The sequence below is a fragment of the Xyrauchen texanus genome, chromosome 13 (genome assembly GCF_025860055.1).
Source record: "Xyrauchen texanus isolate HMW12.3.18 chromosome 13, RBS_HiC_50CHRs, whole genome shotgun sequence".
Lineage (NCBI taxonomy): Eukaryota > Metazoa > Chordata > Actinopteri > Cypriniformes > Catostomidae > Xyrauchen > Xyrauchen texanus.
This window is the reverse complement of record NC_068288.1, coordinates 26,184,170-26,211,960: the sequence shown is the minus strand read 5'-3', so window position 1 is coordinate 26,211,960 and position 27,791 is coordinate 26,184,170. Positions and strand designations below refer to the sequence as shown.

Below are 27,791 nucleotides of genomic sequence, written 5' to 3'. Positions count from 1 at the left end.
CCAACGTGTTTTGGAGAAAAATATTTATTTAATAATGAGATATTTCCCCTCATCATTTGTTTTACTTCAATTAAAAGTTAGATATTGTAGTTATATTAGTTATTGTATATTTTCACAGCCTTCTTTGCTCACATTTACCAAGGGTGCCAATATTTTTGGCCACCACTGTATGTATTACAAAAAGTAAAAATGCCAAACTAGTCACCTGGTTAACAGTAGTGCCAACAGAACCCTGCAAAACCATTTGCAGCATTTTGGCATCAGATGGGTCCTGGTGAGTGGCAAAGGCCAACTCCTGAGTCTTCTTCTGCATATCCTCAATGGCTACTTCAATGGGTGTGGAGATGATCTAAACAGTCAGTGTTGAAACAAGTCTTGAGTGTTGCTAAATTAACTACGTACACAATTTAACTCTTGCCAAATAATTACGATCAAGGAGGAATACACATAAACTTTCACAAATGTATAGATGGTTGGGCTACCTCCTCTTTGTGGATGATGTTGATGCGGGTCTTGATGTAGGGGAAGGCATGGGAGTTAGTGAGGATAGTCTTCCGTTTAAACTGTTCGTGCAGGTCACCGTGAGCTCTTCCATCGAGTGTGAATGGAGTGCAGTAGACAAAGCGCCGCAGGTTGTAGTTCTTATCAAAATATGTGATGCGGTCCTTCATTTCATAAGTGTCAAAGTATGGTTCAACATATGTAATCTGAATAAAGGCCTGTATCAGAGACAATGCCATTCTGTGTTAAGTATTGTATTGTGTCATTTCAAGACAATGAATACTGTTACTAAAATTGAGCACAATGACTTTAAGGTCACAGAAGTTTAGGGCCCTTTTGATAAACAAACCTTATTTGGGTCCAATTTACACTTGTCGACTGGATTTGAGTCTTTAATGACTTCCACTTGATCCTCACCAAATCTTTCACCATAGAAACTCTGTGAAATTTCAACAGAATTATTATAGAGAATTATTATTATAGAGAATATGCATGTTTGGTTTCTTAAATTTGTCCATTAAACACACAAAAGGTAAACACACACACCCATGCACACACAATTACAACGTATACGATGTGTTGTACCTCAAGCCGATGTGAGATTTCTGCCAGTTTGGTGATAGCTGGCTCTTTGTACACATACTCCTGCTCATCCAAGTCACCAAACTTAGAACCATAAAATCCAACTCTGAAATAGGTGCCAAACATTCGCTTTCCATTCTGAAAGAAACAAATGTGTTAATCAATTACAAGTCTGCCATCAACTAAAGCTACCACTTTAGGATAAACTAATCCTGTTGACGCTCAATGTTGACATACAATATGCCATAGATTTGAATAAAAAAAATAAAATAAAAAAAGGTTTACCCTTAAGAAAAAGTAAACTGCAACGAGGCAAACACAACATTTTCTCTTGGAAGCAAGTTATCAAGTGGCAACAGTAATGTAAACATTGTCTGATACATGTTTACATGAATAGCTGGCATTCAACACAGAGCATAGTGATGCAATAGTGAGTTAAGCAGAGAAATACATGAAAACAGATGTAATACACACATACAGTATCCTTACAGCATCATCTGTATAGTTTAAACTTCAACTTCTACACATATTTGAGGATATTTTATGCAACATCCCAACAGAACCAAATAAAGACTCAATGGACTGCTCTAATTCCACTCTTAGTATGGGTAATGTCTGTGTATGCATTACTGTTAGCCAACTATTACTCTATTTCCACAATACCTTTTAATTTATATGTGCCAACATATAATCACATTTCACTTTGATCCTTTGGTTACCATTTGACTTTGTATGTTCACACTGTTTGAGAATCTTAACTTATAGCAAAATGTAAACAAATAAATACACAAACCTTACAAATAATTGTATTATTATGTTATTTTTATTTAAAGAAAGTTATGGTCAAGAAGTAAGCATCTCAAAACAGAAAACATGATAATTTGAGCCAAGCTTGAGAATGGTGGAGCAAGAGGCAGTTTTGAACAGGGTGGGATATTTCTCAGAGAAATGTATTAGCAAAGATGGACATAACCAGAGCATAACCATAGATAATGATTGAACAGTATGTGAACAATTGTATTCACAAGAAGAGAGAGACAGAGAGCGGAGCCAACGAGACTATTTAGTTTGTTGAAAGTTCATTGCATGAATGTCATTGCATTAGTAGGTACTGAGAAGGCCTTTGAAGGACAGCAAGTATAAAAAGTGGTGGGTGTTATATGTACAGGGCCAGGAACATTTCTGAGTGCTCTTCAGACAGAAAGTGAAGTGTCAATCGTATGCAGGTGAGGGCTGAGCAAAAGCAGACCAACTATGGAGCCAATTCTCTGACAGCGCTAAAAACCTGTCTTCCATTATCGTGGAATGTGATCAAAATTTAGCTATCATTCTCCAGATTCCATGACAATTTGTTGTTTTTTGGGGTTAGTTTCACCACATCAATGCAATTCGTCATCATTTACTCAACCTTGTGTTGCTCCAAACCCGCATCACCTTTTCATCAGTGGAACATAAACACAGGTTTGAAACAACATGAGGATGAGTGAATTATCATTTTGAGTGCACTATCCCTTTAAGTTGTCAATTTGTTTTAACAAAACTATTAAAAATAGTCGTAAATAAATAAAATCATCAGTTATCAGTCATCTGAGATGGCTCAGCCCCTCTCTGATTCATTGTAATCATTTTTATTTATTTTTTTCAGTCATAAAGCTACAGATTTAAACCCTAAAACTATTAACTTACCACAAGACACAATAATTAAAGTGGGAAGAGGAGGGGTCAGCAACCAGGGAAATAAAAAAGGAGAGAACAGAACATATTTTAATCCGGAACCTCTTCGAAAGACTAACAAAACACACACACAAAACAAACAGCAACACTAACAAAAAACACAAATAAATACTTTACAAAGAAACACACACACGCATACAAACACACACACAAATACTAACACCCGACAATAAACATGCAATGAGGAAGACGCAAGCAGGGAAGTGTTTACTTCTTTATTAATGGATAGTTAAAAGACTGGTATAATGCTAAAATAAGTGTGTCAAATACAAAGGTTTTGTTGAGTCTGTGCCATGCAATATTCCATGTGAAAGCGAGATTAATTCTAGTTTACACAAACACTGGTGCAAATGAGAACTCAGGGGTCGATTTAGTTTTAAATGAAGCAATAGCTCAATTACAAGAGAAAGTATGCTAAAGATGCCACTTGCAGCAATATTTTGAACTAAAACCACCATGACATACCCCTTTAATAGGGAAAAATAAAATAAAAAATTACTAAAATAAGATTTATGCCAGCATATTCTTGTCCTAATTCAGGGTTTTCTTCATTTGTCAAATTTTTGTTATGGTTAGCTCCATGTCTTACGTTAATCACACTGTGCTTTTGAGCCACTGGTGAAAATGAGAAGTCAGGGTTCGATTTAGTTTTAAATGAAACAATAGGTCTCTATGAAAGAAAGTACACTGAAAGACGGAGCAAATACCAAGATGTTTTCGAATTAAAAACCACCATGAAATGCCCCTATAGATGTAAAAATGCATTATTTACTAAGATACCAAGATTTATGCTAGCATATTACTCTCCATTGGCAACATTCTGGCCCTAGTTCATGGTTTTCCTAATTAAAATTTTTATTTAGTTATGGCTATCAACATGTCTCGCAAAATCGAACCCTGTGCTTTTTGAGACATGATAAGTAGACGTTGATGCCAGTGCTGATGAAAGAAAGAAATATATGGAGTAAGAGAGACAGATGGAGTGAAATGACACATTCATGAATAAATCTGTCATTAGTGTCACAAACTGGCTCCCATGCATGGCCTGCAAAACTGACGATGTTAACATCGCTTCTCCTCAAGAAAGAAGGGAGAGAGGAATATGAGCAGAAAAGGAGGGGCACTGCTGTCCACACATCACTGACAGCAATCCCATGGAAACGAGAGATGAAGGGGTGGACGAAGAAAAGAAAATGTCCAAAAAAGGTTAATGGGTCAAATTCACAGCACAGAGAGTCATAATAAATGCCCACAACTTGCACGTATGGGCCAAGCATTAACCATGAAATTCAGCACCTACCTCCCAGCCTGTGCTCTGTATGACAGAGAGATAACAGCACAAATCAGCATACGCAGGTTACAGTCACCCCACTCAAAAGCCCTCTTACTCACTAACTACAAAACACTATGGGAAACACCAACACTTGTTTCACATAACTCATATTTATTAGAGCGAAACAGTGCCTGCCTACTTTTTCTGCCGTCTTGGTTCCCGAAGTACTTTCCCCATTCATTTTGTCCATAGGAATAATAATAATAATAAAAAAATTGTCATTAAAGAGTTATGACATGAATAACACCAAAAAGCTCTGAGCTGAATCACAATATTAAAACGTTTACTTTGAAGCAAAAATGTATTTGAAAAGCAGACAAAAAGATACATAGCATAAAAGTAGATGATCTAATAAAAACAATGAAAAAATATAAAACTACGGATTTAAAGTTGTTGATAAGTATAGAAACAATATACTGTATTTTAAGAATGTTACAAATATTCAGATTGACTCGATTACATCATTCGTATTGCTTCAGTGGAGTGGGGGATAGCTGCAGAGCGGTTTTGCAGCAGCTCTCTGATTGGTGGATCTTTCTTCAGGATCATGGGTAGTGTGGTTTTTGACCTGGAATTCCAGTTGTAACCAAGATTTTTGATTTTTACATCGAAATAATGCAGTCACATGGCTTCAACAAACGCATATACCATCGCTTAACAACATCAGAGCTCATAGTAGGTCTTTAAAGGTTTATAAGTTATTGTTACAAATCACATGGTTTATGGAGAAAATAAATGGGATTTTTACTTCCAGAAACTCGACTGTTGCACTCTATTCTTCCCCCATGCAGACTATTCATCATTACATACTGGTTTTAACTACTGCATGCAATAATTTAAAGAAGTCGATTTTAACATTTTCTGTTAAATACGATATAAGTGATGCTTGTTTGAGGAAAAGGCACCGCTACAATGCTAAGGTGTTGCTAAGATGTTGTAAATGTTTTTTAGCATGTTGCTTATGTGGTTGTTAGGGTGTTATAGGTGGTTAATTACGAAGTCAAAAGAGTCGAAATGTCACAAGTCACTATGATATCCTGGTCCCTATATATGGCTTGGATCCCTAATTCAATAAACAATTTTCATCTGTTTATTTCGCCTACTAGGTGAAAATATAATTTCTGATTGGTTAGAAAATTAACAGTAAACCTCCCCCTCAACAAGTTGCATAATTTGAGGAATAACTCGTGTCCATAACACAAACAGTGCAAGACTAATTCCACACTAAAGTTTAATACTTAAGGATAGGGGTTGGTTCATATCTCTGATTATAATGTCCAAGACATACCATCTTACAAAAAGAGCAAACAAATCTCTTGTTAGAATGTAGAATCACTTAGGAATGTATTACTTGTTTCTTAAAGGAATATTCCAGGTTAAATACAAGTTAAGCTCAATCAACAGTATTTGTGGCATAATATTGATTACCACAAAAATCTATTTTGACTTGCCCCCTTGTTTCTTTAAAAAATTTAAAAAAAGCACAAATCTGGGTAAGGCACTTACTATGGAAGTGATTGGAGGCCATTTTTTTATGTTAAAATACTCACGGTTCAATAGTATATTCACAAGACATAAACATTATACATGTAACCATGATTTTAGTGTGATAACATCACTAACCAACCTTTTCTGTGTAAATGTTATTTCCAATTTTACAACTTCGTTGCCATGATGATGTAATGTCAACAAACCCTAAAACGACCATTTAAACAACTTTGCAGCTCAAATAATGCATACGTTTTAACAGAAGAATTCATGTAAGTGCTTTTATAAAATTATAAGCTTCACATTTCTGCCTTTAAACCCTCCAAAAATTGGCCACATTCACTTATATTGTGAGTGTCTCATTAAACACGTTTCCATCCAAGGATTTTTTGCAAAAAAAAGTTTTAGCGCATCAAAATAAAGCTAATGGAAACGCAAAATTTCGACGTAATATTTTTCTGTTTAACTCTAGCGCATAAACTATGTCGATACTTCAAAAGTCACGAAAAACTGGTTTGGAGACACTTTTTGTGGAGAAAACTGGCATTAACGCAAAAATATAGTGTCACATAACAGAATTTGCCTGAATCGTTAGCCTGTGTTAATCATGACGACAAGGTATACATCCCTGAAAGCAAATTTATTGTACGTGATTATGGATTGAACTTAACGGAATATAGATCTGATGCTGCAAACATGACACTTTCAGGAGTGCCAACACAAATATCTTGTTTTATGCACATCGACAAGTGCACAGAGAACAAATGAATGGCCACTGTTTGCGATTAATTTAATCATGGAAGACATACGTTTATTTTTACACACCAAAGTTACTTTTACACACCATTCAAAATAATAGACAGCAGTCATGGAATTAGCACACAATACAAAAAACATATTTCTGTGCAAAAGATGTTTTAAATTAAAAATAGATACACAATAATAGGAGAAAAACATAAGTGTGCTTTTTTGGAACACTTACATTCTAGTAAATTATTGTTTATCTTACTTTTGAAAAAATGCAATTAAATAAATTACCAAACGAAAAAGCATTAAATTAAAAAAATAATTAACAAACGAAAAAAATATATATATATTTTAGAATTATATATGCCTTTTCTTTACACAAATTCAAATTAGCCTTACCCGGTACTGTAGACTAAGTCGGCTGAATGACATTCTCAGAATGTTCTACACTTTTTTCAAGAGTTTTTTGCTGAGCTTCTTCAGAAAATGTAAATTGCATTATCACACTTAAATTAATTTGAGATGATAACAGAGTTCATTTGGTCGTTAAATGTTGCTGGAGAAATATGCAGGACATAATGCAGTTGCGATGGCAATGCTTTTAATTAGATGATTGTTCAAAATAGTGTATTGAATATCAGGAATGTATCATATGTAATAGTGTTGTCAAGGTACCAAAATTTCAGTAGTCAGTACCAATACCATTGAAATGTAACGGTACTCGATACAATTTTCGGTACCAAAGCAAAAACAGGTTACTAAACAACACTTTTGTTAACAAAGTTAACAAATATTAGCAGCAGAACTAAGAACAGAAATATGCAATTGAGCAACACTTTAATTTAAATATATTATTTTTGAATTATAAAAAAACTGTACAATGTATGCTTAAAGTATTTTTGAACACTTATATAAGATTTGCTTCAACTTTTGTAACTTTTACTTTAAGTTTTTACCAAGTACTAAAAAAAAAAACTAAATAAACAAGCATACAAAAGAATGAATAAAAAACTATTTCCAAACTAATGTGCAAAGTGCTCTCGTATTAATAAAGCTGCATATTGCCAAATTTCTTCCCGATAAGATATGCACAGTGACATATATTATGATTAAATAAGTAGCGAGCAATCGCGTTCTAATCTAACTGCATTAAGTGTGCGCGCTCGAGGGATGAGCGTCCCAGAGGCAGAGTCTCTCTCAGCCGGGTGCAGTTTCAATCTCTCCCCCTGAGATCGGGACATTCGAGCAACTCATTGAAGAGGCACCGACCACACAGGCAGTTTCTGAGTTTAAAGTTATTAACATGACCTGCTTCTGTATTATTTGAACTTTAATAAAGCTATAACACATTAAAATAACTACATTTGTAACGCCGGGATGTTTCCTTTAAAGAGCTCCGGATCCGCTTATTACAAAACGAGACTGCTTCTGAATTTACTTTTTTTTTATTTTATAATTCCCTAATACATTGCGATCTACATAAAATGAAGCTATGAAAGTTTAGAGGGCATCTGGACTGTGATCTGCGTAATTCTTTCTCTCCTCCGTCAGGCGTGAACTGCAGTGCTGCTCTCACACTTCATTACAGTTTAATATGATTTAATTTTACGTTAAATGAGATCAAACGACTATTTGACAACAAAAAATTTTCTCCGAATTTTTTTATTTTCGACGTTGCCGATAATGTCGACTAATAGTTTCAGCCCTAATGCAAATGATAATATGCTTTTAAACGAACCTGCTTTGGTTGCTTGAATTAATCCGGGTGTCTGTCTTTCAGGTGCTTTATTAAGTTTGATGTGTTTCCTCCTTTTGTCAGAAAATTGCAAAAGCACCGTTTACAAATAGGTTTTTGCTTTCCACTTTTCTTTTCAACAAGATTCAGTTGAGACTCCGCAGCAGCTTTGCTTGTCGCCATCTTTTGCTTGTTGTGAGCATTCAAAAGTTCCCGACTCTGCATGGGTACGTAGACCCTGATACCTTCAGAAATTCTGGTATCGTAAAAATGTTTTTGTTTCAGTACCGACTTGGTACCGGAGTACCGGTATTTTTGACAACACTAATATGTAAACCCTGATAATACACTGCATCAATGTTTCTTTAATAGTTGTGCACACAGCATATACACATTGATGGATGGTCCTTATACGAAGACCGAAAGTTTCCCCACTACATATGTGCAGGTTGCCAGCTTGAACAGGGCCATGACGATTTGCTTTTGGGTTGGAACCGGTAGCAACCTGCAATAGGCGCAACATCAGTACCAATATTAAAGTCCTATCAAAAGGGCAACTGTTCCATTTTGACTCTTCTGATTGCTTTTATTTGTGAAATTAAAATGACAGTAAGCTGGCTAATTTCAATGAATTGTCTCAATACTCTCCCCATTTTACCAAAACTTCAAAGGAAAAAAATTAGGGACATCTGGGAGTCGAATTAGCGATAAACACACATTTCTGTATGGAAAGGGCTTAAGGGCAGATTTCTTACAAAGTAAAAAAAAAGTGTGAAAGCTGGATGGAAACTAGGCTACTGTAACCTTAATTCCCCTTCTGTCGCTCTCTCCACGTTGTGTCGGAGAAGCGACACTAGGGGTCTCTCTTGAGCGCCTTTCCGCCCCTGTGTCGTTCCTGGATGCGGTAGAGTGCTTTCCGCTTCAGACGGCCACAGGCGCTGTCTCGTGTGTTTGGGCCGCGATCACACCGAGGCGGTGTTTGTGGATGGTTCATGTTCTCACTGCGAGAACATGACCATGACCACGTTGCGGTCGCGGCTTGCTTTCAACAGAAAGCAAGCCACCCCAGCTGCACCCCGCATTGCTCCTTCTTCCCACGGGATTGAGGACGGTGCGGTTGCGCTGGGGGCGATTTGGAGGCGGCAGCGGGTGCAGTTTCGCCGGGTAACCCCCGCGAACCTCCCGTTCCCCAACACGCTCGATGGTTTCCGTCTACGCTCGCGGCGATAGCAGCTCGCCTCACGGCCTGGCTGTCTATCCTCCCGAGTCCGAAGCAGATGAGCTCGCCGCTGCATCGGAGAGTGCGGCATCTGATGCCGAGGACTCCCCTGGACTGCCGCCTTCGGGCCAGCAGGCCCAGGCTGAGGCCGACGCTCAGATGTCCGACATGCTTGCCCGGGCCGCCATGAGCGTGGGGTTGGATTGGAACCCTCCATCCTCCCCACAGCCTTCACGGTTGGATGATTGGTTCCTGGGGGCGGCACGCTGTTTGCGGCCTCGCATCCCCCCGGTTCCTTTCTTCCCGGAGGTGCATGATGAGCTGACGTCTACGTGGAGAGCCCCGCTCTCCGCTCGTCTAGGTGCCACCCGCTCCACTCTCACCACCCTCGACGGCGGAGTGCGCCACGGATACGGGGCGATTCCCCAGGTCGATAGGGCAGTTGCGTACCATCTATGCCCCCGTAGCCCTACCGCCTGGCAGGGCCGCCCCGTACTCCCATCCAAGCCCTGTAGGACAACATCCTCGCTCAACGCGAAGGCCTACAGTGCGGCTGGACGCGCTGCCTCCGCCCTGCATGCGATGGCCCTCCTGCAAGTCCACCAGGCCAAAGCACTCAACATGCACGGGGGTGGACCTGATCCTGATGTGCTGCAGGAACTGCGCTCAGCGACCGACCTCGCCTTGAGAGCGACGAAGGCCACAGCGCAGGCACTCGGACAGGCGATGGCCACCCTAGTGGTCCAGGAACGCCATCTTTGGCTCAATCTGGTCGAGATGCGTGAGGCTGATAAGAACCGCTTCCTGGACGCACCTGCCTCCCAGATTGGCCTTTTCGGCGACACCGTCGAGAACTTCGCCCAACAGTTCTCTGCGGTGGAGAAGCAGACGGAGGCCATCTCTTACATGATGCCCTGCCGCAGACCTGCCGCTACGGGCCCTGCCCCGTCTGCCCGCCGAGGGCGTCCCCCTGCGAAGAAACCAGCTCCTGCTCCACCTCAACCCGGGCCCAGCTCTCAGCCCCAGCGTCGAGCACCCCGCAGGCGGCGCACGCCCCCTGTCTCACGAACCCCTCCAGGACCCGGAAGGCTCCCAAGCGTTCCTGAGACAGCCGACCCAGAGCCGAAGATGTTAGCTCCGGAGGTGGTAAGACCGCTCCGTCCCCCGGTGGAGGGCCGGGAAGAGAATCCTTTGTTTTTTCATGTTTCCACACCCCCTGACGGGGGCTGTGGTACCCACATTCTCATTAACAGAGCTATTTCCTTTGCCTCTGGGTCACCTGGCCCACAAATGCCGTTCTCACGGCAATCTGCTTTCAGAATACGACAGTCCCGGTACACAAGACGCGGCGATCCGCCTTCCGCCTGCCCACGACTGTCCCCCGGCCGGCCGGTTCAGACGAGTCCAGAGGACGCCAGCATCAGACCTCCTCCTCAGTCACGAACCCGCCCCCTGCCGGGTGCGCGGAGCAAGGTAAGTGCTTTGAGTCTATTCTCAGCACCTCAGCCTCGGGCCGCAACGAAGCCGCCCGACGCTGCATTACCTGTTCCGCCCCGCTGCGAGGCCCCGCCGGGTACGTCCAAAATACTCGTCCCTTTGGTGCCCCTAGCGCAGAGCTGGGAAGCGTGGCTTTCGCTCCCCAATGCATCACGCTGGCTGCACCGGACCATTCGACTCGGTTACGCAATTCAGTTTGCCCGGCTCCCACCCCTCTTAGCCAAGGGCGCGGTAGAGCCCGTCCCTCCAACCGAAATGAGGAAGGGTTTCTACAGCCCTTACTTCATTGTACCCAAGAAAGGCGGCGGCTTACGACCAATCCTGGACCGGCGAGTTTTCAATCGGGCCTTGTTAAAACTCCCGTTCAAAATGCTCACGCAGAGAAATATTCTGGCTGGCGTTCAGCATCTAGATTGGTTCGCAGCGGTAGACCTGAAGGACGCGTACTTCCACGTCTCAATTCTGCCACGACACCGACCCTTCTTACGGTTCGCGTTCGACGGCCAGGCGTTTCAGTACAAAGTCCTCCCCTTCGGCCTGTCTCTGTCCCCTCGTGTCTTCATGAAGGTCGCAGAGGCGAACCTTGCCCCGCTACAAGTAGCCGGCATCCACAGAGACCAGGTGCTCCGGCACCTCAGCCGTTTGGGGCTTCAGGTCAACTGGGAAAAGAGCAAGCTCACTCCGGTTCAGAGCATCTCTTTTCTCGGGTTGGAGTTAGACTCAGTCTCAATGACAGCACGTCTCACGAGCGAGCGTGCTCAGTCGGTGCTGGACTGCCTCGCTTCCCTCAAGCCAGGCACAGTGGTCCCTCTAAAACTTTTCCAGAGGCTCCTGGGGCATACGGCATCCTCCGCGGCGGTCGCGCCGCTGGGGTTGATGCATATGAGACCACTCCAGCACTGGCTCCAGACTCGAGTCCCGAGACAAGCATGGCACCACGGCATGCATCGGGTAAGGATCACCCGCGCCTGCCTCAAAACACTCCGACCCTGGACAGACCTCTGCTTTTTACGGGCAGGAGTGCCCCTGCAGCAGGTGTCCCGACGCGTTCTGGTCACAACCGATGCCTCCCGGTCCGGGCGGGGTGCCATGTACAGCGGGCATGCAGTAGCGGGCCATTGGAAAGGGGCTCTGCTGCGTTGGCACATCAATTGCCTGGAGTTGCTGACCGTCCTTCTTGCTCTCAGGAAGTTCCTCCCGTTAGTTCGGGACAAACATGTCCTCGTGAGATCGGACAGCACCACGGTGGTGGCGTACATAAATCGGCAAGGCGGCGTACGCTCCCGCCACACGTCACAACTCGCCCGCCGTCTCCTCCTATGGAGCCAGCAGTGACTCAAGTCGCTGCGTGCCACTCACATCCCCGGCAAGCTCAACGTCGTAGCGGACGTGCTATCATGACAACGCCTGCCCGGCGGGGAGTGGAGGCTTCACCCCCAGTCGGTCCAGCTGATTTGGGAACGGTTTGGCAAGGCCCAGGTAGACCTGTTCGCCGCCCAGGAAACCTCCCACTGCCCGCTCTGGTACGCCCTAACAGAGGCTCCCCTCGGGACAGACGCGCTGGCACACAGCTGGCCCTCGGGGCTGCGCAAGTACGCATTTCCCCCAGTGAGCCTTCTTGCACCGGTGCTGTGCAAGGTCAGGGAGGACGAGGAGCAAGTCACGTTGGTGGCCCCCTACTGGCCCACTCGGACTTGGTTCTCGGAACTCAGGCTCCTCGCGACAGCTCCTCCCTGGCGAATTCCCCTGAGAAAGGACCTCCTCTCTCAGGGATGGGGCACGCTCTGGCACCCGCGCCCAGACCTCTGGAACCTCCACGTCTGGTCCCTGGACGGGACGCGGAAGAGCTAGCCGGCTTACCGGCGACCGTTGTGAATACCATCAACCAAGCCAGAGCCCCCTCTACCAGGCACCTTTACGCCCTAAAGTGGCGCTTGTTCGCAGATTGGTGTTCTTCCCGAGCCGAAGACCCGCAGAGATGCGTGATTAGGTCAGTGCTTCTGTTCCTACAGGAGAGGCTGGACAGGAGGCTGTCCCCGTCCACCCTCAAGGTGTATGTTGCCGCTATCGCCGCCCACCACGATCCTGTAGACGGCAAGTCTTTGGGTAAGCACGAACTGATCCTCAGGTTCCTGAGAGGCGCCCGGAGGTTGAATCCCTCCCGGCCAGGCCTAGTTCCCTCCTGGGATCTCTCGGTAGTCTTGGCAGGACTCCCGAGACCTCCCTTCGAGCCGCTCGAATCAGTTGGACTCAGGGCCCTCTCTCTTAAGACGGCCCTGCTGATCGCGCTCGCCTCCATTAAGAGGGTCGGGGACCTGCAAGCGTTTTCTGTCAGCGACACTTGCCTGGAGTTCGGTCCGGCAGACACGTCTGTGATCCTAAGACCGCGACCGGGCTATGTGCCCAAGGTTCCTACCACACCTTTCCGAGATCAGGTAGTGAACCTGCAAGCGCTGCCCCGGGAGGAGGCAGACCCAGCCCTTTCGTTGCTGTGTCCAGTGCGCACCCTGTGCATTTACCTGGACCGCACACAGAGCACCAGACGCTCTGAGCAGCTCTTTGTCTGCTTTGGGGGACGGCAGAAAGGGAATGCCGTCTCCAAACAGAGGCTCGCCCACTGGGTTGTCGACGCCATCACACTGGCTTATCACACCCAGGCCGTGCCCCTACCCTTACGGGTCCGAGCTCACTCAACAAGGGGTGTTGCGTCCTCGTGGGCACTGGCCAAGGGCACCTCCCTAGCAGACATCTGTAGAGCCGCGGGTTGGGCAACACCCAACACCTTCGCGAGGTTTTACAACCTCCGCGTTGAGTCGGTTGCATCTCGTGTTTTCTCAGGTCCGAGCCCGTAGAACTCGGTAACACGTAGACCGACCGGCCGGGTGGATCGCTTGCGCCCAGCGCCCTTTTCCTGACGTCAAGGTAAAGTAGTGCGCCTTCTTCCCAGGGTGCCCCACTCCGAGTCGGGACCCTGGTCGATTCCTCCCCAGCCCTCCGGGTCCGCGGTTCAGTGGAGGAACTCGCCGACCCAAGCCACTGCGGGTATCCTGATGGCTACCCTGTACTGGTATAGGTGCTCCACAGGTAAAATAGAAGGCCTCCTGCGCGGACGCCCCCTGTGCGCATTTCCACGGTTCTGTCCCCCTTACAAGCGGACCCCTGTGTCTCCCTTAGGCAGTTACAGCTGCCCCGGTCGCCGTGCTGTAGCAACTCCCCTTCGAGGCTGGGATCTACCACCGCACCATACTTTCCACACGAGCCCTAAGACTGCCGTGTGACGTGTCTACCACTTTTCCTCCCCAAGAAAAAGGGCAGGTGTGGTCTCCGCAGGGTCTGGTAAGACCCCCTTCCCTATATGCGTGTAAGGGCCCCGGCCGTGATTGCTCTATGCGAGAAACATAGAGAGAAAAGAGGCCCAGCCAGGCTGGCCCATTCCCATGTTGGCAAACATCGCCTTGTTCCCCTCCCAGGGTAACTAGAAGGATCCCGATGTTCGTATGGGGCATTGGGGAAGGGTACGTGCAGCCGGGTACAGACGATGCGTGGCACTGGATGAATCCCTGCCCGCCTCTGTATCGGCAGTTCACGTACACGGTTCAGCACATGGCAAGATTGGAATGGGTCCCCTAGTGTCGCTTCTCCGACACAACGTGGAGAGACTGACAGAAGGGGAACGTTTGGTTACGTATGTAACCTCCGTTCCCCGAGGGAGGGAACGACACGTTGTGTCGGAGAAGCGACACTAGGGGTCTCTCTTGAGCGCCGATATCCACCTCTGATCTATGAAAAAAGGCCAATGAGAGTTGGCAGCCAGTATTTGCATGTCCCGCCCCCGGACATACGGGTATTTAAGCGGCGCAAATACGGGAGTTCATTCAGGATTTTTCTGAGGAGCCGGAAATGGTCCGGCCACAATAGTGGCTCGGTTCAGTGACATGGCGGAGGAAAGACACAACGTGTCGTTCCCTCCCTCGGGGAACGGAGGTTACATACGTAACCAAACGTTTTTGCTATTTTAAAGAAAATAATTTTTGTGGTAATCAATATTATGCCACAAATACTGTTGATTGAGCTTAACGTGTATTGAACCCAGAATATTCCTTTAATTTTGTTGACTAAAACTTTGGCGAACAGCACAACCTTCATAAATGTGCATTTGTGTAGTCACGTGACTGTCTGTGTGTATACACAAGTAGAATGTTGCCAAGTTTGTGAGACGTGTCCATCCTCATACAAGTTGGCAGGTTGTTGCATTGTACTACCGGTTTTAGTGCAATAATACAAAGTCCTGTTGTCTTATACTGCAACAGTTGGTTAGCATGCTCGATCTACTCAAAAAGAGACTAAACTGGGCATGAATTTTACGATTCAAAATAGTGGAAACTTTTATTCTAAGCATTTACCTGGTGCACAATTTTGCCAAAGGCTTCCTGAAGTTTACCATGAATAGTGGCCAGCTTCTTGGCATCCCTGTTGGCCTCATGAATAGGGATGAGTACTTTGTACACCTCGTTCACTGCTTCATACATACCAGCCTAGAAACAAATAATGATAGAGAGCATTATGTGCTAAACTCTTTTAAATCAGTCTATATGTTTTTTGTAGGGCTGGGAAAATTAACGTGTTCATTTCTGCAATTAATTATTACTTTTTTAATGTTAAAAAAATTAATTTACACAATTAATGCAGTATCCATTTTTTGTTTGTTTTTTTACTTCCTGAAACTTAATGGGAGATGGGAGAAAGGTGTCTCTAGTTGTAAAATAATAGTTTTAAGATTTTAAATGTCAGCTAATTAAACTTCAATATATTTTATATCTGTATGTATAGTGTCTAATAATGCATTGGCAATATTAATTTAATCTGCCCATTTGATCCTATTATTGAAATATAATCCATTGTAAAACACCAGAGGATTTTACCAAACTTTTAATTACAACTTGTGCACTGATTTTATGGCATGTATACATATACACATTGTATCAAAGACCTATATCTGTAAAAATGTGTCTAATTAACTATCCATAAAAACGTACATGTTTAAATAACTAAAATAAGTGTTGACTAACACATTTATTTTAAATTCTTTGAGATAAAGTATAAAGTATATCTATTTATGATGATTTTTTTAATGTTTGTTGTAATGTATCATGTACCATAATTTAAATCACAATTAATCACCATTAACCACAAAAAAAACTGTGCGATGAATTAGTTTAAAAAAAGTGGCAATGCTGATTAACAGTATTTAGAGAGCAGGTTGGCTGATGGTCAATACAATGAAATATAATACAATTTAATAATATAATTGTTTTTATTATTATTATTATATGAAATTGCTGAAATTGAATAGTTATCTAACACAAGATTTACTGAAAAATATTAAATGTTTGCCAGGAAAACTTAAACTTGGAAGACGTTTGCTTATCATATAAATGGCAATAATCTCACGAAATCCAGAAATTTGCAGATGAATCGGTTTGGACTGTATTTTGGTCTATCAAACATTCATGCAGTAGAACAGATTTGGGTTATTCTAAGTGCACTACAGCAGCTATCAGCAAGCAAAATGTGAACAGATAGTACATGACTCACCATAGAAAAGGAGGCTGCAGCCTGTTCCAGCAACCCAACCAAGCCAGCTTCAGTGAAGTACTTCCCCGAGCAGATACCCTCCTCATCTGGGGACACCACATCATCTGATACTGCTGATTCCTCCAGCACATTTGAGGAAATATTCTGTGGTGTGATAAGGAATTATTTAATACAATATTATTTAAAAATAAATGTCTCTGTTTCTGTGTAAGATAGAGAGCGGCAGGAACCTGAAAAGTGACACAGCCCACAGGCAGGTACTTGCGGTCCTCCAGCATGCTGAGGTACTCAGCCACTAGAGCGGCGCTGTGTACTAAGCACTGGGCTGCCTCTGCATGGTTATTCCTATCTGAATGTTTCCCAGCCATATTCTGCAGCCAGGTCAGACGTAGGTCTGGGGATGTTTGATAGCCCTTAGCAATCCTACAAAATAGAAAGAAGATTTAATAATAAATTTAAATATAAACACAGGAGTAAATTATGATTTCCCGCATGTTTAGGCACAGTAATGGTATAACTGATGAAAGTTGTATGACAATGTACTTGTTTTAATTCAAAATATAAAGACATTTACCAACAAAGTTATTTATCAAGTCAATTATAGTTATTTTAATCAGGAGATAACCTTGGTCTACACCACTCCATTCTTTCAATAATGAAATTACACTTTAAGACAATTCAGGAACTGCAATGCAAGCATCATTACCTGTACATCAGATCAATCAGCATTTCTGGATCTTCTTGATGTTCCTTCATTTTCACTGTGTCTGACAGAATCATGTGCAGGTTAAACACCAGGTCTTGAACCTGAAATACAAAGCCATAATTAGTGCCCCATGTCCAGGATCTAGTGATAGACCCTAAATGAGATTAGAAGGTGCACTTAGTAAGATTTTAGCTGGGTCTTACTCATTCCATCGGTCCAAGTAGTACCTATGGTTTTAGACTCTACACTGACACTTGTCGCCCTGGATACTGAAGTTTGTTTACTAAGTGCTGCCGCTTTACACCGAATATGTCTGTTTATGTTTTGTTACTTTTAGTTGTTTTTATCTGTCTCAAAATACACACCACTGTATGCCACCTTGTGCTCGCACTTACCATTTGATGTCACACCATTTATCCGCGATTAGCGCCGTGAGAGCTGGAGGTATTTGCGGGACCTCTTGTTTAGACATTTTATTTTTTCACTTGCACTCATTCTGTTTGGACTGCCTGTGGATCACACTCCTGTTTATCAATACCATGCCATTAATCTGGACGATAGACCATTTCAAGGATACAATAACAAAGGAATTAGAATTTATGGGTATCAATATCGGACCCTTTAAATAAGGCTCCAAGTTAAGATGTTTTCTCAAATAGAAATGTTTACCTGGAGTTATCCAGATGTGTTGTTGATACTGTGCTTATCTACGAGAAAGAGAGGCGATAATATCGTATCGTAGTTTATATGATCACAATTATTTCCTCAGCAGAGAGATCGTGAATATTGGATCGCTCCTATTATAATCAATGAAGCTGTCTGTGTGACCTGCGGACAAGGCAAGGATTTTAAAAGTGTCTAGTAAATCAGTGGTTTTCAACCAGAGGGCCTACTAAGGAACCTCATTTCCAAAGGGGTCTTGGAATAAATTTAAGTAATACAACTTAATTAAAATGCTAAAAAATTATTTAAGATGTATGCCTACAAATTATAAACAGACTCTTTCTGAAACATCTAGAATAAAAACGTATCCATGATTAATTATTTTAATCAGACACATCTAGTTTCGTGCGAGGGGGCCTATTGTCTTGGACAGTGGGGGGAGTTGGAGTCATAAAGGTTGAGAACCACTGTGCTACCTGACTAAATGTAATAGTAAATGACTTGCACAGCTTCAATCATTAGAATGGGAGCAATCTATAGTAACATTTAGAGCTCTACTATTCAAACTGCAATAGTTGGCAAAAATGTCATTCTACCTGAGATTAGATCAGTGCGACAGTTGTTATTATAGCACAAGTATCCAGCCGTCTCACTTCACTGCCGTTCATGCGTCCATTTTTTTTGAGATCTAAACACTTTAATTTCCGTTAGTTCCAGGCATACATGGAGCATTCAGTCACTGAAGAACGAGATCCAAATTTTAATAATGGCATTTTATGTCAATTATGTTCACGTTAGAAATGTTTATCATATTAAAGTCACTATGAATAAAGAGCCTCCCACTATTGTTTTGAAAGAGCTTGACAACCAGCAGGAAATGTTCACGGGAATGTCACTTCTTAAAACTGACAAATAGTCCTTGAAATGGTTTACACTGTTGACTTGGACTCCGTTGTTGTTTGTAGTTAATAAATTGTGTTTATTGTTTGGTTTTCTTGTTTATTGTTGGTTTCTTCTTTTATGTTTGAACACTTCTTTTATGTTTGCACCTTTAAACAAGAAGTACATATATAAATCTCACCTGGTCAGGAAAGGTGGTTTCTCTGAGCTCCAGGTCTTCTTCAGCATAAGTAAGGATAGTCTTGAGGGAGCGGCGCAGAAACTCCTCATTGAAGTTCTGGGATGTACCCACCAGGGATGAAAGTGACATTGTCACCTGCATTTTCACTCGAGCAAAGTTCTGAAGAAGAGAGAACGAACGCACACAAGATAAAGCCCCTCACATATTAAATACGGTCTAAAAAAGAGCAAACAATGAATATAATAATATGCATATATATGATATGCAGTGTAAATGACGACATGTTTGTGTATGTGTTTCTCACATTTCCAATCTCGAAGTTCTGTCTCATAAGGAGGTAGAGAGAGGCGCTGGCATGGGCTCTGATGGTGCTTATGCTACTGCTACAATTTCTCAGGAGACGTAGGCACAGGTCAGCACACTGCTCTGTCTCTTCTTCAAACAGAAGTTCTGGAAACTTAAACACACACCAGAGATAAACACTATGCAACAAGAGGTCACATTCCATTACAATATAACACCAATTAATGTACAATATCCAAAGTAACAACAATAAGGTAATTCCAGGCATTTTACTCACTTGAAATAAACACATTACTATAATGCAACTTTAAAAAGATGGAGCTCTACAAGATCAAACTGTTGCAGACTGTCTTTAAATTAAGGAAAATATTTACGTAGCAGCTATCTGACAATTTTTCCATACACTTAGCATTACTAAATCAAGATTATCAGTCAAATGTACCACTAAAAATTCATTATTATGTTTTAATATACCATAGCTTTTAACAACAGCATTTATCCTGGTTTAGTGTAAACATTTTATGGATTAGTTACTATCTTTAGCTATAACTACTGCATTAACAAGCATTCTTCAACACTGAAATGTGTCATTTATGCTTCTCCAGCATCACCAAACAGAATGGCAAAAATAAAGATTGTTACACTCCTCTCATCTGCCACTGGTCAGAAAAACAGATAGTTCAGCCACAAACTCACACCATTGGTTAAGCCAATGTTGCGGTGTCGTGCTGGTCGAGATACTCGAACAAATAGAGCAATGTTTACACTTTTAGAGAAATCAACCTACAAATGGCTAACTCATACTTGTCTTTGCCTTTTTAGCTTGGAGAGGAGAAACTATTTAAGTAATTAAAAATGTACACACTTCAGCTTTAAAAGAAATGCATTGCTAAAATGTATTGCATATATTAGCAGGAGGTAAACTGTTCCCAACACAAAAGACTTGTCTTTGTCCTGAATTACTCACCTTGGATACAAGAGCTCTCTGTGTAGCAAAGCAATGTTGCAAATAAAGGGCACTTTGGTTACATGCCATACTGTGTAGCAGGACCTTTAGAACGCCTCCCAGAATGCTTTCTTTGGACTCAGTCACTGAAACGGTCTAAATGGTGTACATATGGACCAATTTAGTTATAATAAATAGCATCCAATTTTAGAATACCGACTGTAAAAGTGAAGATAATTACCTGAACTATTATTTCTAGCGTGTCCAATATGATGAGATTAGCTTCAGTTGCCAGATTGCCATCAATTATTGCTTCATGCTCGAGCTCAGCCCTGGTCCTAGCAAACAATGTGGTAATTCACAGTAAGAATGGTGCAACACAACGGGCACAGCAGCATTGGGATGCCACAGCAATCGCCACACAAGTATTCAAGTCAGTGTATACAGAGTTGGAAGACTGTCCTCTGGATAGAGAACAAAGACTTTAAAGAACCCCCGAGTCATTAGGGGTCCCTTAAACCTGTACAGTCCATGATTCATTCAAAAGATTGCACAAAACAAAACATTGCGTCTAAGTAACTCAAAGTAATGAAATCATAACCATATACAGTGAGGAAAATAAGTATTTGAACACCCTGCTATTTTGCAAGTTCTCCCACTTAGAAATCATGGAGGGGTCTGAAATTGTCATCGTAGGTGCATGTCCACTGTGAGAGACATAATCTAAAAAAAAAAATCCAGCAATCACAATGTATGATTTTTTAACTATTTATTTGTATGATACAGCTGCAAATAAGTATTTGAACACCTGTCTATCAGCTAGAATTCTGACCCTCAAAGACCTTTTAGTCTGCCTTTAAAATGTCCACCTCCACTCCATTTATTATCCTAAATTAGATGCACCTGTTTGAGGTCATTAGCTGCATAAAGACACCTGTCCACCCCATACAATCAGTAAGAATCCAACTACTAACATGGCCAAGACCAAAGAGCTGTCCAAAGACACTAGAGACAAAATTGTACACCTCCACAAGGCTGGAAAGGGCTATGGGGAAATTGCCAAGCAGCTTGGTGAAAAAAGGTCCACTGTTGGAGCAATCATTAGAAAATGGAAGAAGCTAAACATGACTGTCAATCTCCCTCGGACTGGGGCTCCATGCAAGATCTCACCTCGTGGGGTCTCAATGATCCTAAGAAAGGTGAGAAATCAGCCCAGAACTACACGGGAGGAGCTGGTCAATGACCTGAAATGAGCTGGGACCACCGTTTCCAAGGTTACTGTTGGTAATACACTAAGGCGTCATGGTTTGAAATCATGCATGGCACGGAAGGTTCCCCTGCTTAAACCAGCACATGTCAAGGCCCGTCTTAAGTTTGCCAATGACCATTTGGATGATCCAGAGGAGTCATGGGAGAAAGTCATGTGGTCAGATGAGACCAAAATAGAACTTTTTGGTCATAATTCCACTAACCATGTTTGGAGGAAGAAGAATGATGAGTACCATCCCAAGAACACCATCCCTACTGTGAAGCATGGGGGTGGTAGCATCATGCTTTGGGGGTGTTTTTCTGCACATGGTACAGGGCTGACTGCACTGTATTAAGGAGAGGATGACCGGGGCCATGTATTGCGAGATTTTGGGGAACAACCTCCTTCCCTCAGTTAGAGCATTGAAGATGGGTCGAGGCTGGGTCTTCCAACATGACAATGACCCGAAGCACACAGCCAGGATAACCAAGGAGTGGCTCTGTAAGAAGCATATCAAGGTTCTGGCGTGGCCTAGCCAGTCTCCAGACCTAAACCCAATAGAGAATCTTTGGAGGGAGCTCAAACTCCGTGTTTCTCAGCGACAGCCCAGAAACCTGACTGATCTAGAGAAGATCTGTGTGGAGGAGTGGGCCAAAATCCCTCCTGCAGTGTGTGCAAACCTGGTGAAAAACTACAGGAAACGTTTGACCTCTGTAATTGCAAACAAAGGCTACTGTATCAAATATTAACATTGATTTTCTCAGGTGTTCAAATACTTATTTGCAGCTGTATCATACAAATAAATAGTTAAAAATCATACATTGTGATTTCTGGATTTTTTTTTTAGATTATGTCTCTCACAGTGGACATGCACCTCGATGACAATTTCAGACCCTCCATGATTTCTAAGTGGGAGAACTTGCAAAATAGCAGGGTGTTCAAATACTTATTTTCCTCACTGTATATATATATATATATATATATATATATATCAAAGAAGTAGAGGGAAGGCGAGAACTATCAACCTGTTACAGACCTCACTGTGGCTGATTATTGTAAAAAGCACACAGGGTGGTGTGTAGCAATATAATTTTTGGAAACATGGCATAATACTGTATGAGTAAACAAATATACAAATCTGCTCCAGGAGGTTGAGTACGGACATATTTTGTGTGATCTACAAAACACTTTCTATTCATCCAAATACTTACCATTTTTTACACTGTAACAATATGGAGGAATTTAAAGGCCTGATTCAAACATTATTATTATAAATGCTACAAATGAAATGCTACATTATAAAATTTAATCTGTATTAGCAATTACATTAATCTTAAGTGTTTCTTTTTATACCTATATAATTTATTCAATTTAGTTCTCAGAGGTTAAAAATAAAATGCTTTATATTGTTATTTTGAAAATTAGTTCATACACACAGAGGCTCCAGGTGCTAAAGTGGTGTTTTAAAAGACTACTGACAGGGCCCATAGTAACCTGAATTCCACCTCTATGGGTGGGCTATTGCATGGGGATTTGTCTGAGAAAGTGATGAAGAAACGAAAGCACCCACACTGCCAGTCAGTGTAAATCCTACAATGCACTTGGGCCTTTGAAAAAGGGACCCAAGTAATCATAGAATGTATTGGAAGCAAACAGGACTGTTATTCAACAAAATCAAACAATTAAAACCAGGAAAATAATTCTGTATATGTGGATTAAGACCAGTGGTTCTCAACTGGTAGAGCCACAACCCACAAAGCCCTCATTAAACTGCTGGTTAGCACATAAACTGAAAATGCATGAAAACAGCAAGAAAATGCTTTAATCACTAAGCATAAAGTTGGAGTAAAATGGATAGGAATATCATGTCTAAATGGAGCACCTAATAAAACAATTATACAACAGAACCTTGGCAATTACAAGAAATTAATCTAAATAATTTCAAGTATTGCGACATAGCTGATTCGACAGATTGTTACATCTGCCTGAATATATTCTGTATAAATGAGAAAAGAAAACTACTTCTATAGAGCCAATATTTTTTGTTAAACTAAATGGTTTTATACAACCACGTTTTAAAGATGTTATAATATCTAACATTGATTGAGAATATTTTAAGAAAAAATAATTAAGAAAAAAGTGCTGTCAAATTCATACTAATAAACACTTTCTTAAAATAATATAATTCTAAAAATCCATCTTAAATATTTTAATAACAATTTTCAAATTGTTCAAATCCAATGAACTCGACCAATTGCATTTTCATTTTCTTCTGAATTTTGGATTATATATATTTTTTATCGTGGGCAATGTAACAAAAAAAAATAAAAAATTGTTGACAAGCAATTAGTCTTGTCATTTTTAACAAGTTCTAGAAGGAAAGTGTGACAGAGTGGCCTACCAATATTCAATGGAGTAAGGGGCCATTCAAACTAAATGCATTTCTAAGTTTTTCTGCACTGATTTTCAGTTGCACTATATACACACTAGACCAGTGACTCACCTCATAATCTGAATGAAAAATGATCAAGCAACATGTTTCTAGTTTTTTTTACTAATACATTATTTTAAAAGATTAACTTTTCAGCTTGTCACACCAAGAAAAAAGAAAAGAAAAAAAATACACTGAAATGTGTTCATTTTGTTTTCACTTTTTTATTGAATAATGAAAAGTTGCACTTTTTTAGAAAAAAATTCTCTGAATTAACCTTTTGTCACTAGGACAACATTGTTCTGTTATTTTCTGTATACCTGTGTTAAGCAATATCTCACGAGCAAGTGCGATATGGACCTAAATCAGCACTGCTGTGATTCGGCCGCAAGCAATCTTTCAGTTGCACTATATAAACACACTAGACCAGTGGTGCTCAATTTGTTTGGTCATGACTTTTGTGCATGGAACTACTTTCTTACGCGACGAATCAACCATTGCTCATTCAAAACAAATGAAGCGTCCAAGCCTCCGTTAGTAATTCTAAATGTTCAATTCAGAAATAGTATCACGGCAGTATCACGGCTTTTTCAGTGGAAAATAGACGCCCAAGCGGGGGTAATCCTCTCTATTTTGCGGTAGCCGGTGCACAAGAGTCATTCACTATAGAAACGGCGATGTTTCCCGCCATTTTAAACAGTATGTATCCAATGTGGAAACTCTGATAAAAGGTAAGCACCTGAGTTCTGTAATATACCAGTCTGTTGTGTCTCTCAGCAGTGATGAGCCTTAATCCTGAAGTTGTCCTTTTAAAGCCATTTCCTAGCTTTGGTAATGTATTAGTAATACAGCGATCAAGGGCAGTTCTATGTAAACAATGACTAATGGATTCACTTTACGTCACCAACTGGCTCATATTACACACACAAAAAAATATTTTGCCACCACATGCTGGCTAAAATAAAGCCAGTAAGTTCTAACAGATACACTTTAGTTTAGAACAGCATGAATGCTGAGTGATACACACACAGTGAAGCGAAAGAATGCTGATGTTGTCACACCATCAGTGCTCATGGAACGTCTCTCGTCCAATCAGATTCGAGGACCGGAACTAACTGTGGTATATATAAATGCATACATTTACATTTACATTTATGCATTTGGCAGACGCTTTTATCCAAAGCGACTTACAGTGCACTTATTACAGGGACAATCCCCCCCGGAGCAACCTGGAGTTAAGTGCCTTGCTCAAGGGCCCAACAGTGGCATCTTGGTGGTGCTGGGGCTTGAACCCCTGACCTTCTGGTCAGTAACCCTGAGCCTCAACCACTGAGCCACCACTGCCCAGCATACAACATTTTAATAATGCCTGTATTCATTTAAAACATAATTTTTTTTTTAATACAGAATAAGTGATAATGCTTCGGGAGCCATGTTAATATTAGTTTACCCAAACATTTTAATCTGTGAAACACAAAAATTAAGGGTCATGATTGCGATTGTCAAGCTCCAAAAGCACATAAAACCACCATAAAAGTCATCCACATCACACTCGTGCTCTAAATTTCAGTTCTTCTGAAGCCATACAGTAGTATTAGAGGAACAGACTGAAATGTAAGTCTTAATTCACCTCTTCACACTCATGAAAATGTCTTTAAACTTAGTGTAGAGAGCGCACCTGACACCAAATAACGGTAATTTTTCCATTAGAGCAGAATAAATCTGCTCAGCCTCGCACACAACACTAGAAAACTGCCGCTCTGTGGCGTATTTGTAATCCGTAAAGTGAGTATATGAGCAATATTTTTTGAAGCAAATGAGATTTGTCTCATTTCAGTCTTCTGTGCCTCCCTTTTGAGAACCACTGCGCTAGACAGATGTCTTTGACTGTTGGGCCACTTCTCACTATTATAAAAAAAATTATAATTTGCAAATTTTTTAGACACCGTGTCAATTTTAAAACAACTTTTAAAAATGCATTTGTTCTGAACAGCCCCTAAAGTTTGAGAACCACTGCTCACAAAAAAGACAACTGCCACCATGTTAAATCTTTGAATTAAATAATTATTAGATTAGTGCTTGGAAATGCAATCAGAGAGAGGAACCGATATGACAAATTAATTTTAAACCTCTCATAGCTCATTAGTATGTAAAACCTACATTTTAAATCTCCTAGCTCAAGTTAAAATATAACTGTAAATATTACCCAGTCAATATTAGGTAAACTACTTTACATTTTAAAAATGCTCACTTCATGGGTAGAGCCCAAATGGGCTGGGATTGTTTCAGCCAAGCGTACACTACACGACTTGCAGTCAGTGCTCTGTTACTCAGTCGTGCTGGTGCACACAATACAGAACTGCAGTGTCTCAACCAAACGACCATTCATCCCCGACTGAGGCCAAGTGTACACTTGTATTAAGATGCTTTTCGGGTGATCCAATCAGAAGTGTACAAGCGAGAAACACCACCGTTAGACCTGGTCGTCTCTTTTGACCACTTGTGTTTGGATTTCGAGGAGAGAGTCTCTGATTTCATGAGGACATACATCAATTATTACGTCTGTGTATTACTGAATGATAATAAAGCACAAAGTTATTTTAGTGCAGTACCTATAACTGAACTTCTTGTGTGCATGCTGCTCATATCCATGTCCCTATTGTGCATGTATTCACTTTTTAACATTTACCACTCGTGCGCTTATATTCCTTTAAATACGCACGTAACCGGTGAAATACCGGCTGTTATAGCTGTCCTGTTTCAAATGCATCGTCCAAAATGCATCAAAAACTCAGCAGATAATTCTAGATAACATGTCAACAAATATGAAACAGCATCTCTTGCCCATTTTTGTACTTTTTGGCACCATTTGCAAAACTGAATATAACAAAAATAGCGGGTGGTAGGAGAAGTGGGTGATGTTTTATTTTATTTTATAATCATTTTTGTGGCTTGCTACCCAATACCTTGATCTCCTTTTTTACCAAACATGAAAGAACTGCTTCTGCCCGTTTTGTGCTTATTTTCTCAAATTTGCAAAGAAAAAAACAAAACAAAAAAACAGCTGAAAATAATAAAGACAGCGGATAGGGAGATGTAGGTGAAATTGTATTTTATAATAATTTTTTGTCTACTGCTTCCTAATAACTTTCCCTTCTCTTGCTCATAATGGTCTCTCACTCATAGGGACTAAATGTAGAAGCATCAGGGACTAGTCTCAGAGTGTCCCAGGAGTGAGCACACAATAAGACCATTCATCGTAAGATCTAAGACTTCTCGTCGCAGACCAGTCAGTAACTCAAAACATCAAAGGAGACAAACTTGAGTCGTGTAGTGTCCACTAGGCATTAGTAAAACAGCTAACTCTTGGAAATGAGAGGCTGGTTAAAGGCACATGTTACATTTGTTATAAACACACTGATCAAAGCAGAATTACATCATCCAAGCAGCATCATACTACAATGCCCCAAATGAACGAACGAACGAACGACACACGACACACACACACACACACACACACACACACACACACACACATAGGTCTGGGGGCAGAATCAAGTTCTGGTCAGTAACTGCATCCAGACCAATGCAAGTACCACTAGAAGAGAGCAGGAGAGAGCAGCAGTGGGGGATTGAAGCAAGAGTCATTTACAGAAACACACACTTCAGCTATACAGTACCTGACTGATCTCTGGCCCCTAAACACACAGTACATAAAAGAACAAGGGGTTATTTGAGGTCAAATGGTTAATGGTTGCTTCAATATCAAGGGGACATAGGGGTCAGATTATTATTAATGTAATGGGGAACAAATTAGTTTTGTGGGAAGAATTCTAGGAATAATCTCAATTACATATTAATTATATCTTAATATATACACACACACACATACATAATACAAGAGGAATTAAATTAATGAGCAAGACTGACAATTACTAAATTAATACGAAGAAAGGAGACAAATGATATAAATGTATGTTC

At 41.5% G+C, this 27,791-nt stretch overlaps 1 protein-coding gene across 8 annotated transcripts in view; it reads right to left on the bottom strand.

Annotated features, from left to right (window-relative positions):
• The window catches only part of dock7 (dedicator of cytokinesis 7), an 83,145-nt gene that overhangs the window by 5,120 nt on the left and 50,234 nt on the right, over positions 1-27,791 (bottom strand). For 4 of the 8 annotated variants that reach the window (XM_052140268.1, XM_052140270.1, XM_052140272.1 and 1 more), the window contains 13 exons: positions 20,372-20,468; positions 20,152-20,286; positions 19,186-19,338; positions 18,882-19,040; positions 17,138-17,238; positions 16,662-16,854; positions 16,432-16,575; positions 15,240-15,371; positions 4,118-4,132; positions 1,087-1,212; positions 851-940; positions 483-719; positions 206-349 (listed from right to left, as the gene is read on the bottom strand). In XM_052140268.1, coding sequence (XP_051996228.1) covers positions 206-349; positions 483-719; positions 851-940; positions 1,087-1,212; positions 4,118-4,132; positions 15,240-15,371; positions 16,432-16,575; positions 16,662-16,854; positions 17,138-17,238; positions 18,882-19,040; positions 19,186-19,338; positions 20,152-20,286; positions 20,372-20,468 — 1,726 coding nt within the window. Of the gene's footprint in view, positions 1-205; positions 350-482; positions 720-850; positions 941-1,086; positions 1,222-4,117; positions 4,133-15,239; positions 15,372-16,431; positions 16,576-16,661; positions 16,855-17,137; positions 17,239-18,881; positions 19,041-19,185; positions 19,339-20,151; positions 20,287-20,371; positions 20,469-27,791 lie in introns of all 8 variants that reach the window. The other 4 variants (XM_052140269.1, XM_052140271.1, XM_052140273.1 and 1 more) reach the window with 1 other exon arrangement.